We start from the raw sequence: 22,756 nt of genomic DNA, 5'->3' as shown, positions 1-22,756 counted from the left end.
GTCACTACCTGCATCTCCCTGTCACCACCTGCCTCTCCCTGTCCCCCCTGCCACCACCTGCCACTCCCTGTCACCCTTGCCTCTCCCTGTCACACCTCTCCCTGTCACCCCCTGCCTCTTCCTGTCACACTCTGCCTCTCCCTGTCACCCCCTGCCTCTCCCTGTCACCCCCTGCCACTACCTGCCTCTCCCTGTCACTACCTGCCTCTCCCTGTCACCCTTGCCTCTCCCTGTAAACCCTGCCTCTCCCTGTCACCCCCTGCCTCTCCCTGTCACACTCTGCCTCTCCCTGTCACCACCTGCCTCTCCCTGTCCCCCCTGCCTCTCATTGTCACTACCTGCCTCTCCCTGTCACCACCTGCCTCTCCCTGTCCCCCTGCCTCTCCTTGTCACCCCTGCCTCTCCCTGTCACTACCTGCCTCTCCCTGTCACTACCTGCCTCTCCCTGTCACTACCTGCCTCTCCCTGTCACCCCCTGCCTCTCCCTGTCATGTCCTGCCTCTCCCTGTCACCACCTGTTTCTTCCTATCACCCCCTGCCTCTCCCTGTCACCCCCTGCCTCTCCCTGTCACTACCTGCCTCTCCCTGTCACTACCTGCCTCTCCCTGTCACCCCTGTCACCCCTGCCTCTCCCTGTCACCACCTGCCTCTCCCTGTCACCCTATGCCTCTCCCTGTCACATCTGCCTCTCCCTGTCACCCACTGCTATGTTGTATATTGTGAACTAGGGTTGGAGTGGAGGAGGGGGGCCCAAATTCTATTTTTAAACCCAAGCCCACAACCCACAAATTCTGCCACTGTCGGAGATATCTGTGCAGTTCCAGCATTATACATTGTGGCGTTTTGGGGGATATGCTACATATATTTAATGATAAATAGGGCCGTAAGGAGTGGGCAGAGAGGTCGAAGGTGCGCCAGGAGAGAACAGAGAGAACGCTTCTCTATATGCCCCTGTTATATGGCGGTGTTTCCTGCTGGTGCGGGATAGTTACACGGACATAGACTGTCCTGATTAGGTGTGACAGTCCCAATTCCAGGACTGCTGGGAGGCGTGTCCCTACTGGTGAATGTGGTAATGCATATAATGTTATAATGGACTGAGAGGAATGATGGGGATGGCCTAGCATGTCAGCCAAGGGTCCGTTCTCACAGATGCTTCCCACTCACACTGGCCCCTGTAGCGTGTGACACGCCCTGGGTAGCAACGTCCTGCCACTATCCTGACTGACAAGACTGCACAGTGGCAAGGAATTTTCCAATGATATGTAAGGCGTGGAAAGGCGGCAACGGGGGAATCTCTGCTTAGTGCACTCAGAGGTACAGAACCCACAAAGTGGCAATAATTCCTAGGGGCACTAAACGTTACCTCATTACCTTCCTTGTAGCACTAAATTTTTTTTTTTTTTTAGAATAAAGGCTGCAAAGTGGTTTCAGCAAAGTAAAAAATTTACTCCAGATCCAGAGGTGGCTGCCGGCTAAATGCCAGCACATGGAAGGGAGGGTGATAAGAGAAGTCAACCTGCTATAGGGCCTTATTCTGGTTCACTCTCAGAGGCAAATTCCTTCTCAAATGGACAAAACCCACTGCAGGTGGGGCAGATGTAATATGTGCGGAGAGAATTAGATTTGGGTGGGGTTTTACTTCAAAGAGAGATCTGTATTGCAGTGTAAAAATAATGCAGTCAGTAATACCACTTTCACATCGCCGACACGTTTTAAAAACCGGTATTTAAAACGGTAATTAAAACGGGTCAGAGCCTTAACATTGCTGCAGATTACCGTTTTAAATACCGGTTTATACCCCTTTCACATCGCACTTTTAAAACGGTAAATTGCCGTTTTTTTTTTTCCCTTTTTAAAACGTTTAAGCCTGCACTGTGAATGCATAGCATTGTACACATTCACATTGCACAAAAAACGGCAAGGAACCGTGTAGGACTCTGCTTTTTACACGGTTCGAAATGCCAGTTAACTTTAAACGGTAAATCGGCTGTGGTGCATTCACAGTGCAGGCTTAAACGTTTTAAAAAGGGAAAAAAACGGCAATTTACCGTTTTAAAAGTGCGATGTGAAAGGGGTATTATACCCCTTTCACATCGCACTTTTAAAACGGTAAATTGCCGTTTTTTTCCCTTTTTAAAACGTTTAAGCCTGCACTGTGAATGCACCACAGCCGATTTACCGTTTAAAGTTAACTGGCATTTCGAACCGTGTAAAAAGCAGAGTCCTACACGGTTCCTTGCCGTTTTTTGTGCAATGTGAATGTGTACAATGCTATGCATTCACAGTGCAGGCTTAAACGTTTTAAAAAGGGAAAAAAAAACGGCAATTTACCGTTTTAAAAGTGCGATGTGAAAGGGGTATAAACCGGTATTTAAAACGGTAATCTGCAGCAATGTTAAGGCTCTGACCCGTTTTAATTACCGTTTTAAATACCGGTTTTTAAAACGTGTCGGCGATGTGAAAGTGGTATTAGTGTGTGTGTGTGTATGGGGGTGGGGGGGGGGGGTCATCCCATCTTCAATAGAACTCCCATCTTGGTAAATTGACCCCTTAAAGTTTTCTAGGTACTTCCTCATCTTTGCTGCCACCGCTTATGCTACGGAACTTACGTACTGTATGGTGGCACCACCACCCTGGGTCCACGCCACCATCTATTATACAACCTTTAGTAAAGTTGTGGCGAGCACACCGAGCACAAAGCGTGGCGAGTGAACAACGGTGCTTTAGCGGTTAAGTATCGACTAACCGTGGCCGCAAAGATGAGGAAGTACCGTTTTCTATCAAGTACAGTAGTATTATATACATGACGCATGTTCCTTAGCCATGACTGAGGCCTGACTCATCTCCCGTGCTATGGCTGCTGCAAGCCTTGCTATAGAGCAAGGATGGGGAACCTTGGCCCTCCAGCTGTTGTTGAACTATACATCCCAGCATGCCCTGCTACAGGTTTGCTATTTGGTCATGCTAAACCTGTTGCAGGGCATGCTGGGATGTGTAGTTCAACAACAACTGGAGGGCCAAAGGTTTCCCATCCCGCTATAGAGAGACAAGTCTCAGGCATAACCTCCCCTCACACACAATACAATGAGCTTTCTCCCAGAGTCCTCGTCATCTCACCTCCTCCCAGGACTACATTTCCCGTCCCGCCCTGCGGCGAGCGATGCATGATGTCACCACCCCGTCCCCCGGGGCAGGGATGGGTGCGGCGCATGCGCGCCAGGAGTCAGGACGCGGTGGGCGCGGCCCGGTCCCGTGGGCGTGGCCCTAGGCCGTGCACAAACCAAACAGCGAGCGTCTGTCACATGCGGGGGGCGGGGCCTGGTTTGTTAGTGGGCGTGCCCGGAGTCGGAGGCAGGGGGGCGTGTCCCGCCGCTCGCCGCCGCCGCCGCTGCCGCTCTGCCTCCTCGTCAGTCAGTCAGTGATCGCCGCCATTAGTGTGTGAGGGGGAATCTGCCGCCGCTGTCCCCGCCTCAGTCCCATGTCCGCGGCCCGGCATGGCCTGTGAGCTCCGGCCCTGGGAGCCGACTCACAGCCCGCTGCCCGCTCAGGGCCCCGACCCCAGGCCGCCCCGTTGAGACAGCCCGGCCCCGCCATGTCCCTCGCCCCGCCGCCGCGGCCTTCCAATGGCTCCAGCTCGGACACGTCGCTGGCGCCCCCCCGGGAGGACGCGGGGAACCGGCCCGAGGAGTTCCTCCGCCGCCGCCGGCACACCATGGACAAGGACAAGGCCGAGCACCGCTTCTTCCGCCGCAGCGTCATCTGCGACTCCAACGCCACCGCCCTGGAGCTGCCCTCAGACCGCAGCAGCATCGTGGGCTCCCCGCCCGAGTCCCAGCTCTGCCCGCTGCCGCCGGCCGCCTTGCCGCCCCCTGAGGTGGTCTGCGTACCGGACAGCCCCGAGGTCCTGTGCGCCCCGGCCCCGCTCCCGCTGCAGCCCGCCGAGGCTCCCGAGCCCAGGGTGCACCGGCCGCTGCCGGAGGAGGACACCGAGGAGCTGGAGACCAAGGCGGTGGGCTTCTCCCCCGACGGCCGCTTCCTCAAGTTCGACATCGAGATCGGCAGAGGCTCCTTCAAGACGGTGTACAAGGGGCTGGACACGGAGACCACGGTGGAGGTGGCCTGGTGCGAGCTGCAGGTGAGGGGGTGCCCTGGGGCCACACACATCACACGGGGCATGCTGGGGTGACAGCTGTACTGCACCCGGGGGGATCTGTACACAGGAGCTGTCATGTGTGTGTAGGTGGGGACAGGAGCTGTCATATGGGGGGGGGGGTGCACAGGTATTGTGACATATGGTGGGGGTCTGTACTCCTAGGGAGATTGAGGTGGGTGCAGGGCTGTGGTGCTCACATGGGTGGGTGCTGGGCTTATGGTGTGCACAGGGGCGGTAGTGGGGTCTACACCCTGTTGTAGATGCTGGGCCTGTGGCACATGCAGTGGTGGGTCGCTGGGCCCGTGGCACTCGCAGGGGCGGCGGTGGGTCGCTGGGCCCGTGGCGCTCGCAGGGGCGGCGGTGGGTCGCTGGGCCCGTGGCGCTCGCAGGGGCGGCGGTGGGTCGCTGGGCTCGCAGGGATGGCGGTGGGTCGCTGGGCCCGTGGCGCTCGCAGGGGCGGCGGTGGGTCGCTGGGCCCGTGGCGCTCGCAGGGGCGGCGGTGGGTCGCTGGGCCCGTGGTGCTCGCGGGGGCGGCGTTGGGTCGCTGGGCCCGTGGTGCTCGCGGGGGCGGCGGTGGGCCGCTGGGCTCGCGGGGGCGGCGGTGGGCCGCTGGGCTCGCGGGGGCGGCGGTGGGCCGCTGGGCCCGTGGCGCTCGCGGGGGCGGCGGTGGGCCGCTGGGCCCGTGGCGCTCGCGGGGGCGGCGGTGGGCCGCTGGGCCCGTGGCGCTCGCGGGGGCGGCGGTGGGTCGCTGGGCCCGTGGCGCTCGCGGGGGCGGCGGTGGGTCGCTGGGCCCGTGGCGCTCGCGGGGGCGGCGGTGGGTCGCTGGGCCCGTGGCGCTCGCGGGGGCGGCGGTGGGTCGCTGGGCCCGTGGCGCTCGCGGGGGCGGCGGTGGGTCGCTGGGCCCGTGGCGCTCGCGGGGGGCGGCGGTGGGTCGCTGGGCCCGTGGCGCGCGCGGGGGCGGCGGTGGGTCGCGGGGGCGGCGGTGGGTTGCGGGGCCCGTGGCGCACGCGGGGGCGGCGGTGGGTCGCGGGGCCCGTGGCGCACGCGGGGGCGGCGGTGGGTCGCGGGGCCCGTGGCGTGCGCGGGGGCGGCGGTGGGTCGTGTGCTGATCGGTATAGCTGTGATGTGTACAGTCCTGCCAACATCGCCAGTCTGTATTTACACAGCGGGGGTCATTGTGCTGAATCCCCCCCGTACAGCCTCATTGGTGCCGTTTACCTGGTAAATGTAGTCAGTTCCTAGGGATTCCTGGTGCTTGTATACTACGCATTGTAACATTTGCTGTGAGCATTTTGTGTCTGTAGGTGACATCATTATCGGCCATACAAAGTGGTTCTGGCCTTTTATACCTGTGTTGATGCATCTGACATGTGACATCTTGAGTTGCACCCCAAGTCAGGGAGATTATACAGATTACATTCCTTATTGAGACCCTTCACTGGAAAATGAGTCTTGGAATTACTTTTACTGTGTGTGCTGAACTGTGACTGGGGCATTAGCGCATGGAGTACCGGTACCGTTAGATTACTGTCAGCGTGACGGTGGATTCTGCCGCTTTAGCCACCCAAGTTTAGTAGCGGGAAAGTGATACCCCGAGTCCATGCAAACAGTATGGAGATCCCATAAGGTCAGTCTGATTCGCTGTGCTTATTGTTGCAGGTATAGACACGCAGGGTGTACATTACTATAGTGTTCATTCTAGCACCTGCCATATTGGAAAACCTGTGCAGTTCCTTTTCCCTGCCTGGGGTGTCGCTGTCTGCCGTAGTGCTTCTAACACAGTGTAGTCTGGTGTTTCTTCTAGGATTTTGTGCGTGCAGGGTGCCGCTGCAAGGGGGGCGGACCGGGCACCCCCCCCCCCCCCCCGACGCCACAGATGTGGGTGGTCCCGGGCCACGGTCACTAAAGGGGACGGGCCCAGCCCCGCCGAAGTTGCTGTGCTGCCTGGGAAGCGCCGGGCATCGCCATCTACGGTGGTGCTGGGCTTGCCCGTGCACACCGTCCGGGCAGGCACCAGACTCTTTTAGCGGGTCGCTGCTAGAGGGCACTAAAACAGCCTAGCGGAAACACTAGTGTGGTCTGTATATCAGCACTGATATGAAAACCAGACCTGTGCTAGAAGCACTACAGCAGACAGCGACACCCCAGGCAGGGAACAGGAACTGCATGGGTTTCCAAATATGGCGGGTGCTAGAATGAACACTATATTAGGTCGATGTGGCTTAGTTTGACACACCAAATAGGTTGACATGACTTAGATCGACACAAGCATTAGGTAGACAATGGCTAGGTTGATAGTCTAAAGGTTGGCAAGTTTTTCATGTTTTTTATTGGAACCATTATGTGCCAACGGGTGGTATTTCATGCCCTACCATCCACTAGGGCAGGCCTGGCCAACCTGTGACTCTCCAGATGTTGTGAAACTACAAATCCCATCATGCCTTGCTACAGTTTTGCTGTAAGGGAGCGTTGAAACTGTGGCAAAGCATGCTGGTATTTGTAGTTTCACAACATCTGGAGAGACACAGGTTGGCCAGGCCTGCACTAGGGCATGGAGGGATAATAGTGTGCCCGAAGCATGGTCAGCCGTGTGAGGGGACACGGTGCACCTGACGGTGTCCATGTTGACTTATGTCAGGCATGTCCAAACTAAGGCTCTCCAGCTATTGTGAAACTACAAATCCCATCATGCCTTGCCATAGTTTTAGCATTCCCTAATAGCAAAACAGTGGCAAGGCATGATGGGACTTGTAGTTTCACAACAGCTGGAGGGCCATAGTTTGGACATGCCTGACTTATGTCAACATTTGGGACCCCAAAAAAAACGGTGAAAAACTCAGTGACCCAGCCATTGTGAGAGATACCGCACACAGTTTGATAGACTGAAACTCTCTTCCGGTGACTAATTGCTCTGTACCTATGACTGGGGCAGATTTCTCTCCGTACTCTACAGGCCGTGATGCAACTTGGCACAGACATGGCGGCTAGTAATTCTAGCGCTAGGTGCTTATTACGCTAATTGCAGTGCTCACCAGGATAGTGCTCATGCAATACTTTTATATGTTCCTAATTGCCTGCTCCTATATATAGTGCACTCTCACAGCTCTGTGATAATAGGTGCATTACAGTCTCTCGCTGGGTACAGTGATACAGCTGTAAATGCGCTAATGCATCTGACCGGAGTTTACAATCTGGCCGAGTTTCCAAGCAAATGAATCATCCTGTGTAAGCAATGTGTCGGCATGTGGAGTAAAAGGCCGTTCTCCTCTCTTCTCCCAGCCCCTGGAACTGGTTAATGTTCAGCTTCCGGTTTTTGCATTCTTTTGAAAAAATGAAAAATGCAGCCGTTTCCCTCCCTGGCGGTGGTCCAGGGTTTCCTTAACTTGTTCGCTGCTTGTGATTACCGGGGCTTTGTCCTTATGTGACATACATTGCACTCTTGTGATGGGAGCTTTAGTACTTACACAGTATTACGCCGGATGTTCCTTCTCTTTTACAGTTTTTGCTGTCGGTAAAGAACCTTCAGCAAAATTTCGTGAGGCGGCTTGGTGGCTCTTTTTTGCGGTTTGTGATGGAGCAGGAAGGAAATTCTCCATTACGCTGCATCTTAATCTGCAGCGAGGGGTCTGGTTGAGACCAGGGACTAGATTTATGTAGTGGCGCTTCCCAGAGGGTATGGCCGCAAAATTTCGAGGCCCTCTAATAAATCTTTCTCGGGCTCTTGTCTGGAAGCGCTGCTGTTCGTGTTAGGATTGACGTCTGACGTTGTGTTTTTCCCCTCTTCCAGAAATCACATTGTGCTGATTTTCATGGCTGCTGGTTGTTGTTGTTTTTATCTGTAAGCTCCTAATCAGCATTGTGAGGACAGTTACACAAACTGATTGCTTTGGGATTCACCCTGAGCGTGTGATCTGTAATGCTGGGCACACGGTGTTATAGGGATACTGTAGTCCGCAGATCACGCCTGCGCAAATCTCGCTTCATTTATTGTAATCTCTCCACATAACACTTCTTTATTTTGCGCAGCATCTGCTTTAGGGATAAGAGTCCATCTGGTGGGCGAAGGAAGAGCCTAGTCCGGATGCGGCCCTCCTAGCTGTTGTGAAACTACATATCCCAGCATGCCTTGCCATAGTTTTAGCATTCCGTAATAGTGAAACTGTGGCAAGGCATGATGGGACTTGTGGTTTCAGAACATCTGGAGGGCCAGAGGTTGCCCATGCCTTGCCTGGTCACTAAACCTGCAGGTCAGGAGGTTCGTTCATGCTTGGCGTCTGTCCTCATTGATTATCTCCTCACCTTTGGCTGGTGTAAGCCCCATGCCGGTACGTCATCCCTGGCAGCATTATTAGACTTTGGCAAATAATACAGTGTGTACAGCTGGCATCTGTCCCTCCCTCCCCATTGGTAAGTGATATGATAAGACTCCACACAACCATTACATCACCGACTTATCGGCAAGCGCAGCGTATGTGGGCAGCTGCGGCCTGTGTACAGTGGAAGGTGAACGACCCACAAGAGGACCTGGAAGTGCTGCAGGAAGCGCGGACATGTGTCAGTTTCCTCCGTACTACAAGTGTGGATAAGGAGCTGAGACAATGAATGGAGGCCTGACTAAGACCACTACTGGCTGCACGGAGAAGGGGGATGGTCAGTGTCCCAGCTCAGGTGTGTGTCTGGTCTGCCCTTTACATGTGAGTCAGGGAGCGTTGTCACGTTGTCCCAGCTCAGGTGTGTGTGTATTGTGACTGACCCTTGTACATGAGTCACACAGTGTAGGGAGTGTGTGACTTTCTGATTAGGCCCAAACACCATTTTCTGACAGATTACAGGACCTGCTTTGTGTGGTCTGTAGTCACTGACTCACGGCCTTTACATCTGTGTGCGACTTTCCTGTTTGGTGTAATGCGGTTTCAATCCATTCAAATTAGCGCTAGCAAGGGGCTGTCGGAGTTATTCAGTTCAGTGCCCTGATGGCGAGCTATCGGCACATAGAAGTCCCGATAGCTCGCAGTCAGGGTATTCAACGGATCTGGTGCACTCGCCGTTTGCCTTCTCGTCTGTTCCCTGAGGCGCGGTGGAAATGGTGAGTGTGGCCATTTAAAATGGCGAGGCCCACTGCAAAATGTGGCGGACTCTCTGCATTTGTGGCTAACCTCATGGCGAGGATTTGGCCCTTACATTAAACATGGCGAGAGGGTTTGATGGCAAGGATGGCTTTTTTTTGCGAGGAAAAGCCGTACAAACCTCCTCGTTGGTGGCATTGAATACCGCTCTATGTTGGAGAATAACGGTGCTTGGTACTGACCTAGGGTGTTTAGTCATAAGAACCAGCATTCTCTGACTTTAGAGTCGCACCACAAGGCTGTTTGTCCCACATTGCGGACTGAACAGAATAGCTGCGGAGCTCCTTCCCGGCGCTATTCGCTGCATGCTGAATTAAAGCAGCACCATCGTGTCTCCTCACAGACGTTCCGGAGCTGCTATTGAAGGATTTATGTTTGAGGGTTGTACAGGTTTGCTATTGGGAGGTTTTCCTCACCTTGTCTGTATCTGGTATAAATGTCCTGTGATTTGCACCCTCTGGGGAGTACTACGGTTCATACTGCATTGCAATAACGCACAATCATCAGCCAATTACAGTACTCCTGACAGGATTCCTGCAACAAATGAAATCGTCCCCGTTCCTCCTCCATGAGTAGCATATGGGCCATACTTGATTGCGCAAAGCCACGTTCCTTCTCCCCATCGTCACGGAACCACTGAATCAGGCTTGGCCATCCTGTTGCTCTCCAGCGGTTGTGGAACTACAAGTCCCAGCATATCCTGCCACTGTGCAGCTGGCAACTCCCACCAGGACTGGAGAAGCAAAGGTTCCCCCGGAAATGTAACACTTCCAGTTAATTGTAAAACAGATCAGCTCCTTCCATAGGATGGGACGGAGGGCTGTAATTTCAGCCAGTTTCAGATGTGATTGCAAGCTCCCGTGGGCAGGCCCCACCCGGTCTACCAGCTGCATATAGACAAACAATAAACCCATCTCTCCTTACCGGTGAGCACCCGCTGTGGGGTGCAGCAACGCTGGCTGTGCCTACTACACGTCTGTATGGTGGGATACCGTACCCTCGCGCTGCTCGCAGTTCCCATCTAATCTGTGCCTGAAACCAGCCACTAATGCGCTGCATGACCTTTCTGTCAGGGACTAAGATCACATATCCCAAGTGGACTCCGCAGATGATGCAGATAACGTTTCACGCTGGCTTACACCAAAAATGCCTCTTCATCCTCCATACAAGCTGCCTGGTTTCCAGTGTGTCTCAGGTTCTCTGTATCCTGCCCCTGCCCATGGATTCCTAGAAAGTGACGGCCTTTGTGTGAGAGCTGCAGGGGCGTAATTGGTGGCGAGGATTAAACGCGCAGAGAGCGGTGCAGCTGATATCACTGAGACAACTAGTGCTGCGCTTTACAACAGCGATGCAATTATCTGCAGCACCAGGCAGCTTTGCGGTTTAATATATTTGCTTGCAGGAAACCAGCGGCTCCGATTGGCCCACGTTTAGCTAGTATACTTAGTCTCCTCTTAAAGAGGGTATGCAGCCACTAAAGGTCGACGAAGCCTAGGTAGACACCTCAAATGGATCGACATGGTGTGAAAGTCAACACAAGCATTAGTCAGTTAAAAGGTATTTTCCAAAAAATAAATAAATGTTGTGACCGGCAGTATTTCACACCCTTCCATCCGCCAGGGCGTGGAGGGAGAATAGAGTAGTGTGTCAAGCTTAGCGAGCCAATGCAAGGGGATGCAGTGCACTGATAAGGTGTCCATGTCGGCTGTGTCGACAAGGAGAAGTGATGAACTCCAGTTGACCTAATGCTTCTGTCGACATTCAGACCATGTCCACTTATGTGAGGTGTCGACATAAGATGTGTCGCCCTTTAGCGGTCGACCCATGCCATTTCACAGCTGATAATGCATAGGAGTTTTCAGCAAAGGGGCCGTAGGGGGCCTGACTTCCTATGCAGTCTTGAATCTGGACTATACTGTAAATGGTCGGCATTGTGTTACAGAGGGCCTGACTGTCCCCCTCTGCCATGTCAGTGTCTGCTGTGGTTCTATGCCTTGCATTGTACAGCTGCTCTGTTCTCACTATTAATAGCCGTGTTGCACAGTGCCGCCTTCCTCTTATGGTTTGTGTCTGCTAGTTTGCGTGAAGGCTATACAGGCCCTTTGAGAAGTCCGCTCATTCTATTCGTCAGCTCCGTGTTCAATACGGAAACCCTTTCCTGACCAGAATCCTCAGCTTCACTTCTCTCCTGGGGTTTTATTTACTTTCCATCATAGACGACCAGGCTTGTGTGCGGTTTGAAAGTTTCACAGAAAATTCTTTCCCTCCTATCGATGATGTAACTCGCTGTGCGATAACTGACCGTACTGCGGACCACAAGTTCCTGCATTTCCTTTAGCGTCGCTCTAGAACACGGCTTGTCAATGAGCACTGCCCCGTAATCCCGGTTCTCTTCCTTTGCAGTCTTGTCCCATTAAAATTGGTTCCAGACTGATATCGCCATGTCTAAATAAAAATAAATGGCTGCAAAAGGTGAATTGGGACCCATTGGGGGGCAGATCAGCTGTTCTCGTTCATGCCAATGTCGGCACGCCAGCAGCATTTAATGGTTGCGGCCTACAGGTATGCTAGCTTTTTTATTTATGCTCGCTGCCCAATGACTGTCTGCTGCAGAATTGTTCCAGTTGGATGTGACTCATCCAATGGGACCATTCATTGAAGGACTGCAGTGAGCATACACACCAGCGTATGGCGATCGTACTGATTGGTCAATAGTTCCAGTATCGTTAAATATAATCGTATACCCTGTATCTAGCTTAGCTCCACTATGTAAGTGATCTGGTTTTGCATCTTATTGGTCACCTTGGCCCAGCATCAGACACAAACAAACCTTTTATAGCGCAATAAATGCATGGAGCTGACGAGGGCATTCCCGAATTCTGATCATCTCCGCCAAGTTACATTGAGGCTTTGTGAAAACAAGCGCTGACCGCCAGCAGTGGGTCCCAGGGGCGTGATCGTGTACCCAGAACACATTCCTCCAATGGTCACTTCAAAGTTCTGTCAGTAAAAAAAATATAGGGGGGGGGGGGGGGGGTGATGTTCCCTTGTAATTTTGATTCCTTTAAAATGACCCATGATAATAGCTGGCAGTGCCCAGAACAATGCAATGACCAGTGGCTTCCTCTCATTGAATTAAGTCCCTTCCTTCACGTTCTGCGTGCCAGGAAAATGAAGGTCCTGTAATTGTATGCTTGGCTGGTGCATGTCTCGCACCAGCGGCCTGGCGATACGTGTACAAAGCGCGGTGCTGTCCGGTAACTGGTTAATTGGCACTTACTGTACGCAGCGGGTACATTGTGCTGGTAAATCACCACTGTGCTGAGCGGAACCTTCCCTGAACACAGCTGGCTCTGTGTGCAGCTAGTTGGGTCTGTTGGTAGAAGCCATGCTCGGCTGGGCATAGGTGACATTCTTCTGCTGGCATCCTGTACCAGCACATCACCTGACCCGCCTTCCCCGGATCCTCCAATGATCAATACCCCCTCCACCATGGCACCATGGTCTCCTCTTATTTCTCTGCCAGGTTTCACGGACAGTTTTTTTCCTCTTGTGTCGGCTCATAAAGTTTAATGCGACCTAGATCTATATCTGTGACTTCCGCTTTCTGTGCTAAAGAGGATTTAATCATTTTTTTTATGTTGGGAATTAGTATAATGATTTACTAACGTCTTTTGGTGGCAGCACTTTCATTGCAGGCACTCGGCAGTGCTGAGCGGAGAAGCGAGGGGAGAGGTCTGTGTGGGGCTCCTGTAACAGCCGTGTTCTCAGGGCCCTGTAATAACCCAGGTATAAATGTGGGCAGCCGGCTGGCTGTACTACTGTGTGGTGTAGCGCAATCACTGATACATATACTGTATGCCTGACCCTGACCCGTTCAGTGCTCAGGAAGTGTTGGCTACTTGGTCATAGACCTTTCCCATGTGGCTGGCTGCCACCCTGTAATTCATTCACTAACTGCAGGCATGGCCAAACTACAAGTCCCATCATGCCTTGCTACAGTTTTGCTAGTGTTCCCGCTAGGCTGTTTTAGCGGGGCGATGCGCCCTGCCCGATTTTTTTAAAGGGCAAAATGCGCCCTGCCCCTCTCGCAGCGCCCCGCTAAAACAGCCTCACGGGGAAGCCCAGCGTCGCCGTAGACGGCGATGCCCGGCGCTTCCCCGGCAGCATAGTGGCTTCGGAGGGGCCGGTCCCACCCCCTTTGATGACGCCGGCAGCCCGGGCACGCCCCTTTGATGACGCCAGCTACCCGGGCACGCCTCTTTGATGACGCCGGTGGCCCAGTCCGCCCCCAGCTGTCCCCGGTCTCCATCCTAGAATGAACACTATTTGCTATTAGGGGATGCTTAAACTATGGCAAGGGGATGCAGTGTAAATCCCGGCAGGCGGGATCCCGGCGTTCAGAATCCCGACCGCTGAAATCCCGACACTTTCTCCTTCCGGGGTTGTCCACGACAACCCCGGAGGGAGAATAAATTAGTGTGCCGAGCGTAGCGAGGCACCGGGCCCGCTGTGTGGCGAGTGCAGCGAGCCCACAAGGGGGGGGCGATCCAAGTCCCCCCTTTGTCGGGATTTCGGCGGTCGGGATTTCGGCGGTCGGGATTCCAGCGTCTGGATTCTGAACGCCGGGATCCCGACCGCCGGGATTTAATACTGAATCCATGGCAAGGCATGCTGGGATGTGTAGTTTCACAACAGCTGAAGGGCCACAGTTTGGACATGCCTGACTTATTGGTTCATTCTTGTTCCAATATGTAATGCACAAGTGTTGCTAAAAGTGCATCTGGCAGCCCCCTGTAACCCCTAATGTGGCGATATGTAACGCACCATCGCTACAATCCTGCAGGATGAATCTTCCTGCGCCTTGTAGCACCCCAACTCTATGGGTGTGTTAGGGGGTTACTAGTCCTTGCAATCCTCTGTTACTGTAAGTGTTAAGTTCTGTTCCATCGCCCAGAACGTTTCCAGTCCGCAGCCCATTATCATACCCAGGAAATGCAGCACAGATTCGGAAGAGGAATGCACTTAGCCTTTCATCAAACAAACGTGACACACGCATGATACATTTCTCCAGGAATCCAGGTAGCATGGGAAAGTGCGGAGCCCCAGACAGGCCGTGCTGCAGCCTGCACAGACTTGTCAGCTGATTGCTGTTCCCACATGGCCTGATGTGTAACGGGGCCGCCGCTGCGCCTGCCAGTGGTATTCATACGCAGGGGAACGGGCATGTTCTGCCTATTGCTCAGCCACAGGCTTCCCGCTTTGGGCAATTTAGAAGCATGACTGATGGAAAGTGGTGTCCAGCTCCCAGGATGGGTCATTTCCACATCAGACCCCACAAATGAGAAGTTTGCCATTATCTGCGGAACTACCCTTTTCCAGTAACTAGTGAGCTGTGATCCACCCCCCCCCCCCCCCCCTCCGTAAATGCCGATTGTTGTAACCACTTCATTGTCACTTTCTAGCATCCCTGTGTAAAGGCGTTATGTTAGGTTACTCCGAGACGCATCCGTTTCACAGACCGCGCCATTCTCCACTATGTTGCCACGGAACACGGCCTTCGACCAAGGTAAATAAAAACCCTAAAATAAACTACTAGGGCAATAGAATGACCTAATTAATGGCTTGAATTTTGAGCGGACGCTAGTCGCCCCTGTCGCTAAACGTGGCGTTGCCCGATACCAAATTGGCGTGACAAGGACTCGGAGTATCCGTGTTCCTCTACAATACACAGTGTGACGACAAGGAGCGGACACTTGTGAATTCCGCTTACGCTGTGACCGGTTCGTCTGTTTCCAACTTCTTTTATTTCAGAAAAATTCCTAACATTTTCAGCAGTTTTGTGACGCAAAGATCTGGAGAAAGCGAAGCGGCTCGGTCAGGGAGGTTACAGTGTCCTCTCGCGGTCTCATTTCACCTTTTCTAGTTTAGTTTCATTCGAGCAGAATCGCCATCCCGTTTGTTCCCGGGGAAAGTACTGCTGTGCTGCCATGAACGTCTGTGACCATCATGCTCCAAAAGAAATCACCGGACTATCAACAATCAAATTGCTCCGTCAGGTGGCAGCCATGTGGTCAAACAATCGAATACCCCTCTCCTACCCAGGGACAATCTGGTAGGTGACTTACTGCTGTATTCTCTCAGCAGCAATGAAATCCCAATAAATATGGTCATGTGATTCCTTTTAGCATTTGTCCTACTTAGAAATCGGGACCTTCTCATCCCCCAGTGACCCAAATTTTTATCTTTTTTTTTTTTTTACAAAGGATTGTGTTATGTCGTGTTTATCGGTTCCACAGACCAGTCACAAGAATTATTAAACAGAGCGGCTCACGTTGCACCAGCTGATATGTGGCTGTGTTATCCCAGGCTAGTGGCGGTTGTGTAACCCATCCTTCAGTGACATCAGTTTTTCATGTTTGGTATCAGAGCTGTTGTGATGATGGCTTCAGCCGTTGTAGCCTTTCCCAAGCTTCCTGGCATTAGCGCACCGGAAACTACGGCGTTCCCCCAGCCTGATGTTGGTATAAAAGCCGCGAAGCGTTAAGCAGGAAGTCACCAGAGGGTTCCGTGGTGCCAAAATACGGGTCATACATCGGTCGCATCACAAAATCTATATAACAGAAGATTTGGTAAATACCAGTTTTTTGGGGAACGTCCAGGAAGCACATGCAATCGGTTTTAATGTTCCCTGGATGCTGCCACATTCCCTGGTAGATCCTGGGCCGTCATGAACGTAGAATCCTCATTTAGCCGGGTTTGTGGCGTGATTCCAGACAGGAGCGTTCTGCTTTGATCTGATGACTTCTTATCTGTAGCAGAAGTGCAGATAGCACAGCGTCCTGGGAACGGCTTCCCAGCATTATATACCTGTCACTCCTCTGGATGCCAGTGATGTTCCGGCCTCTGGTCACTGCTATGTAATAGCTGCTAGCGACTGCAGTTGGAGAGGCCTGACCTTTGGAGCCATACTAGGGACTCGTGCTCACGTTTTGGCCTCGTGTAAGTTTGGCACGTTGCTGGGGAACTGAATCTCTGCGGTATCTTGGCACGGTCTATCCCCCAGGCCCCTTCTGCTCCATGCATCGCCATCCGTAGTTACACATCCAGGAAGGTGTGTGAAATCTGAGGCGTCGCTGAAGGTGCCAGGAGCCTTTGTGCCAGGGACGGTGAGGGCACGGCCTTTGGGTTAATCCTGTGTACGTGAGCTTAGTGTTGCTTGGATTGCTACAGTTAGGAACTACCAGGGGGATGGAGATAAGCAAACAGATAACCTTATGCAGGATTCGTCTGGTGGTCAGACCCTTACTATCCCAACGTTGGATCAAACAGGCAGTCATGAGAAGGCATCCATTAACCACGAGCTCCTGAAGTTCCCAATCTTAGACTTGGTGCATGGGAAGGCATGCTATTGGTGCAGTGTGTCACATGATACAGGAAGTGGTATGCGCAAGCAGAATCTCCCCCTGCACGGTGTCTGTAAGATGCACTCTGTAAGGTGCTACTGATAGTCTTGTGCCACCCACACACAGCAATATATATGTACTTCCCGCACAGTCATGTATACCAGAACAGTTCCCTATTCATACTGACCCCTGCATCGCACAAGGGTGGGTAATGGAGAGGAACGTTGGTTCTAAGCGGAAATACCCCCAGCTCGGAATGGGTTAAACGCATTTGCAGTTCTATGCTTCTCTGTTTCTCCCTGGGAGGATTTCCGATCAGAGTCTCGGGTTTAATGCTGCAGCGGAGGTTTCTGTGGTGAGAGCTGACGCAGACGTGAGGCCCTGCATACAGCAGGGCTCGCACCCCAGTATAGAACACTGCACATTGTGCGTCAGCCCCATGTTAGAATGTAACTGATCCCTAGAATGTGGCGAGCAGCCGACACACACAGGACTCACCGTTGTGGTTTCTTTTTTCTTTTCTTTTTTTCTTCCTTCATTTTTCATGTAGGTGTAGGAATTTCGGAGCCCCCTGCTAGAAAATGCAACATTTGGTATGTCGCTTAGGACGGACGCCAATAATAGTTAATTTGGAGTTCCTTTTCATGGACTAATCATTCAGTTTATCTGCAGATTGTGATTGGTTTGTATGTCACCTTACAGCTGCGGATGTCTCAGTAATGGAACCCAATCACCAGTGGAAGAAGCTCCACTTTTTCACAGTATAGAACAATGGGGTATTCTTATTGTAAACCCTGGTCGGGATAGCGGACACTGAAAAATTGGAGCACGCTTTGTGCGCTCTGCCGGATTCTGTTAAAGGAAATCATAATGCCCCCACGTTTCGCCCTCCCACAGTTACATAATTAAAATAGTTATTTCTTGTAATCGGTGTCAGGGCCTTAAAGTTCCTCATTTTGTGCTGATCCTGACTGTAGGATTCTTTATGCCGTAACGCTTGTTACATAAAAAAAAAATTCTTGTATTCTAAATATTGGGTGACATTTGCCATCGGGTAGCAGGGTCCTCTCGCTGTACTTGGTGGTTAGTGTGACATTTGTGCCGCTAACACAATGATCTTTTTTGAGTTGCCCCTATTTTGCAGTGTTTTCCGTTGCAGAAGATCAGATGGAATCGGACGCTGCGCGTACAGTGACAGTGCAGCTCCGCCTCCATGATGCGTCGGACAGAACCGTGAGCAGAACGGACCAATCAGATGTCCCCCTACGATGTTTATGCTTAGCTGTATATTTCTCCTTTCCGTGTCCTGATACAGAGCAGTTCTGTGTTGAGTAAACGCAGTCTGGGAAATGTAATTTACCCCCCCCCCCCCCCCTTCCCCTTCCCCTGTAGTGCAGCCATTATCCTGAGATGTATTTGTCTGCTGGGATTAACAGACGCTCGGAGGAATTATGGTTTGTAGATAAAAGGCAAAATCTTCTCAGTACGCTGTTCTCTTACGCAGCGGAAGCGTTCATGTAAGAAATTACAGTTGTTGGTTGTCTTTTCCATATTGCAAATGCTGTTAAATCAAGTCCCCCAGTCATCAGGACTTTGTAGAGGTGGGTGAGCGTGCTGACGTGACTTTCCTAATTGTCAGCCCACGTGACCCAAGTAGCGTGAAAGTGGTGACCGGGGAACTGACCTGACATGGCACAGACCATGGGGGGGGGGGGTACAAGGATCAAATAAGTGTTGGTATATTACATACCTGTGTGCACACTTATTAGTCCAGCACTTGCACCTCCATATTCTGATTTCTTCTGCTGTCAGGTTGATGTGACTGGAAGCTTTTACAGCCTTCAGAAGAGACGTTTACCTGTCTGAGCAGGACTAAGGCATTGAAGTCTGAACTAGTTTACTGCTTCTCTTAAAGGGAATATCCATACCTGAACCCGTCATCCAAGTCCGGCCTGGCCAACCTCTAGTCCTCCAGCTAGTCCCAGCATGCTTTACCAGCTCGGGAGGATATGTTGTGACTTGTGCAGACCCACCGGTTGGCCAGGACTGACCTTCATCAGAGGCCACAACTTTCCGTGGTCCAATATCGTAATGACCACGTTCATGGCTCGTGGTAGATGTGATGGTTTACTAACCAATGCTCCGCAATGCTGCTGCTGCGAGACAGAATGGCACTGTGCCGAGTAGAGGACAGTAACATGACAGACTGACGAAGAACAGAGCCTGCACCACGTCATTGACTGACAGATTCCTTATCACGTAGTCTGGCCTCTATCCTCCCAGTCAGATAGCCATGTGACTCATTACAGCTGTAGAGAATGGGATCCAGAGGCCAAACTTCTATGGAAAAGTGTCTTGTTCTTCAAGACAAAGATTTGTCATTTTGCTGCTATTGGCCAAGCTGGAGAAGCCGGGATAGTCTACGGTGGCCAGGAAGGGATTTACGCAGCTAAGCTTTGCCACCAGTAAATGCATTTCTTTCTCATCCTACCACCGGTGTGTGTGAGCAGGTCTGAGACCTTAGCAGTGGTTCCTGGACATTCGGCAGATCACACGTGGTTACAAATACACTGCAGTGTAAGGACCGGTGTGCGTGTTTCCACACCATTGGCACACATTTGGTGTGTTTTCTGTATCCTAATCAGATGATGCAGACTTTGACAAAACCTCCTGGGGAACTGCTGGGTGAGTTCCAGGGACATCAGGTCATGTGCCTCAGACAAGTCGGACCAGTGTATGGGCGCCTTAAGTTAGGTAATTGGAGGCAGGCAGGCAGGATCTTGCAGTTCTTGGAGGTTCCAGGCCCTGATCTTTCCCAGAAAAGCAATTGGGCTAAAAATGGAGTAACAGACATCAGCCTCGGGTTGCTAACACATGTCCCCTAATGATAATCACGTGGGTCCACCAGGGAGACGTGCAGTGTAAACATCAGGGCAATGTAAGGGCGGTACGATGGCCCTACACGCCTTATTAACCTGCTCCAGCCTTGTGATGCTAAGGAATCTGTACTTCACTAGCTCTCCCCCTCCCAGAACTTAGTGACCATACACAATAGACTATAGGGGCTGTGGCCGAACGGGCTTTATGAACGATTGGTGGCTCCGATCAGTCGCTAGTGGCCATATTGTTTTAAAAAAACCTCTTACCGTGTATGGGCAGCTGTAGGCTTTTTAAAACAAAACATTTATTCCTGCAGTTTTAAAAAAGCACCAGAGCCATGTTTTCACATACCGGTCTATATGGGCCCCGTGCCTCCCCTCCAGTTGTATATTGGGTGAGCGGATCATGGAGTGTTATTTCCAGACGGCTGTATAATCCTGGAAGTATGCAGCGCGGGGTGTTAATGGGCCACCCTGCGCTGCTGGCCGAGATTAGGTGTAATGCTGCGGAGAGGCTGCACTCACAATATACATGTAGTACACCAGTGTCCGGTATATCGGTATTTACAGATCCCTCCTATTCCCCTGCATGGACCTCACTTATGTAACAACTGTGTCCCCTTCTGATCTGGAACGTATTCGGCTTCTCCCGTCACGTGTTCTCTTATGTTAGCGTTAAGCTTGGTTAATGCCCAAACATAAGACGTCTTCTGATTGTATCGTATGTGATTTGGCTCATTTTACTGTCCCATGATTGGAACGCCAGGAGCCTGCCAAACCCAGTGGGCGATGAGACTCTGGGCGCTGGGACGTGCGGCCTTGCCAGTATATACATTTTCTGCCCACTCTCATGGTTTGGGAGTTTAGCTTGTGCCGCACATTCCTCCTAGCATCGGGAATCTGCTTTATAGAAATGTGGGGACGGCAGAGGTAGGAGGTGTGAGGCATCGCCTCCTGTTCCACATGGGACAGATTCTCTGGTGTGGAGAGAATGATAATTTAATTGGTTTTCCAGAATCTCCGAAGAGACAAAAACCTTAAAAATATTCTCCTATTTAGGTATACATGGCTATATGATACAGGTCTGCCCCAAACCACGATACCAGACTGATACACGTCCCCAGGCTGAATGTTACCTGGTATAATTTACATGCTCGGCCTTTCATGTTACACACCTGCATTATATACCATGCAAGGCCAAACATCTGCGTTCCGGCACGTGAGCTGTGGGTCTGGTTATTGTACACCGGAACTTGGGATCCGTCCGCCCAAGAATGGTACGGTGTCCTGCCGTTGGTGCCGACTCCCGGAGGCCGGCTATGAATCCACGTTACGTCTTCAGAAGCGAAGCTCCGAACTAACATAATCCCAAACCGTTTCTGGTGAATGTTATTTTTGGAACGCAGAGATCAGATAGTGTCGTCCAGTGGAAAATGTTACGCAGGTTGGAAAGCAGCAACGTCCCGCTGTGTATTTGTGTTAGTAGACCAGCAGGACACGTTTGTGATAACCCATAGTAGTGTAACACACCCTAGCCCCTCACCTGCATTCCCTTGCCGGGTGCCTCACGCTGTGTGTGTGTGTATGTTGGACTTTGTAGGGTTCCTGTCCGGAATGCTGCCTGGGCACCCTTTGCCCCCTTGCGCACATATTTAATAATGGAAATCGCTACTAATGAGCTGTAACATCCCAGGTTCCTAAACAGCATTTCAGCCCTTACACAGCATTGGGGCAAAGGCCCTTATTCAGATCTGTTCGCAGTACAAATTTGTTCTCAAAATGGGCAAAACCATGTGCACTGCAGGTGGGGCAGATGTAACATGTGCAGAGTTACAATTGGGTGTTAAAACTGAAATCTAAATTGCAGTGTAAGAATAATGCAGCCAGTATTTACCCTGCACAGAAACAAAATAACTCACCCAAATCTAATTCTCTCTGCACATGTTACATCTGCCCCACCTGCAGTGCACATGGTTTTGCCCATTTTGAGAACAAATTTGTACTGCAATCAGATCTGCGTGAGGGCCAAAGTCTGTATCTTTGGATTCTGTTCTGCAAGCTTGGGCTGTATGTGCACCCTCCTAAATGTAATCTGATCTCCACGTTGGGGGTGGTGGAGGAAATTACGATTTTTTTTCTTCTGTAAGAACATTTTTTTTCCAAGCAATTGCTGTAAAGTCTCCTATGGAGTTTACGTAACACATGCCATAGGCAAATGTCTGCACCAAGAGGTGGTAATCAAAGCCTCTAGATAAAATACATGCTAGCTAGGTTTTATGCTGTCAGAGCTTGTTTCTGCCTGACAGTCGGAGGGGGAATTATTTGAACGTTTTTCCAACGGGCAACAAGAGACGTTGATGTAACTGCCGTAGCGGCGCTTTCGCGCTACCTTACGGTGCCCTGTACAGAGAGGGGACCCCAAAGATGGGCGTCGCATGCCTGCCAAAGAGGCTTGAATATAGAATTCGGACAGTTCTGTGCCCACGACTCGAGCAGAGAGGTGCGTAGTTCCCCTGTGCGCAGGTCACTTCCTGTTCTGCAGCGCAGGAAGCCCCATTGTAGGTGGCAGCAGGAAGTGTGACATACACTGCTTGCATTTGTGTGTTAATAGGATGTGGTCATCGCAGAAGAAACTGCAAACAATTGACTTTAAAAAAAAAATTTTTAAGGAAGTGTTCTAAATTTAGCTGCGCTTTGGTTTGTTCCTTTATGTTGCTGCTGCAGTTTGAGGAAGACACAATTATATTGTCATTAGGTTGGCTGTTATGTAACAGCAGATCTTGTGTGGTGGTAGGTATACAGAACATTGTGACTTTGCAGAGCAGTTTACCCATAGGTCAGTGGGGTCTAGCACTAGAGCCATCGTTCAGGCTGGTGTGTAATGGGGGCTACTTCTATAGAGAGACTGGACCAGCTGACAGCTTCATTATGTAGTGACATTATGTGAGAAACACGCAATGCACACATCCGCTAATCCTACATATACTACATACTGTCCAATATTATAAAAATGGGGAACTGCAGTATTGTGGTGTTTATAAGGCCCCACAAATGGTTGGCAACGCCACACATGGCACACATTAGTACAATACAGGGGCCACAGAACATTACAGTGACTGAGACACTACAACAGCACAGGTAACAGCAGCACAATGCTCAGTACACAATACAGCTGGGATGTAGGGAAGC

General features: G+C 51.7%; 1 protein-coding gene across 12 annotated transcripts in view; it reads left to right on the top strand.

Moving 5' to 3' along the window:
- The first annotated feature begins 3,366 nt into the window (after nucleotides 1–3,366).
- Nucleotides 3,367–22,756, top strand: part of WNK1 (WNK lysine deficient protein kinase 1) — a 94,518-nt gene continuing 75,128 nt past the window's right edge. For 9 of the 12 annotated variants that reach the window (XM_083180967.1, XM_083180975.1, XM_083180963.1 and 6 more), the window contains exon 1: nucleotides 3,367–4,138. In XM_083180967.1, the coding sequence (XP_083037093.1) occupies nucleotides 3,596–4,138 (543 nt within the window). In that variant the 5' untranslated portion in view covers nucleotides 3,367–3,595. The remainder of the gene's footprint in view (nucleotides 4,139–22,756) is intronic. The other 3 variants (XM_083180971.1, XM_083180966.1, XM_083180970.1) reach the window with 2 other exon arrangements.

Source organism: Crinia signifera, chromosome 4 (genome assembly GCF_055691185.1).
Source record: "Crinia signifera chromosome 4, ASM5569118v1, whole genome shotgun sequence".
Lineage (NCBI taxonomy): Eukaryota > Metazoa > Chordata > Amphibia > Anura > Myobatrachidae > Crinia > Crinia signifera.
This window is presented reverse-complemented; position numbering and strand designations above follow the sequence as displayed.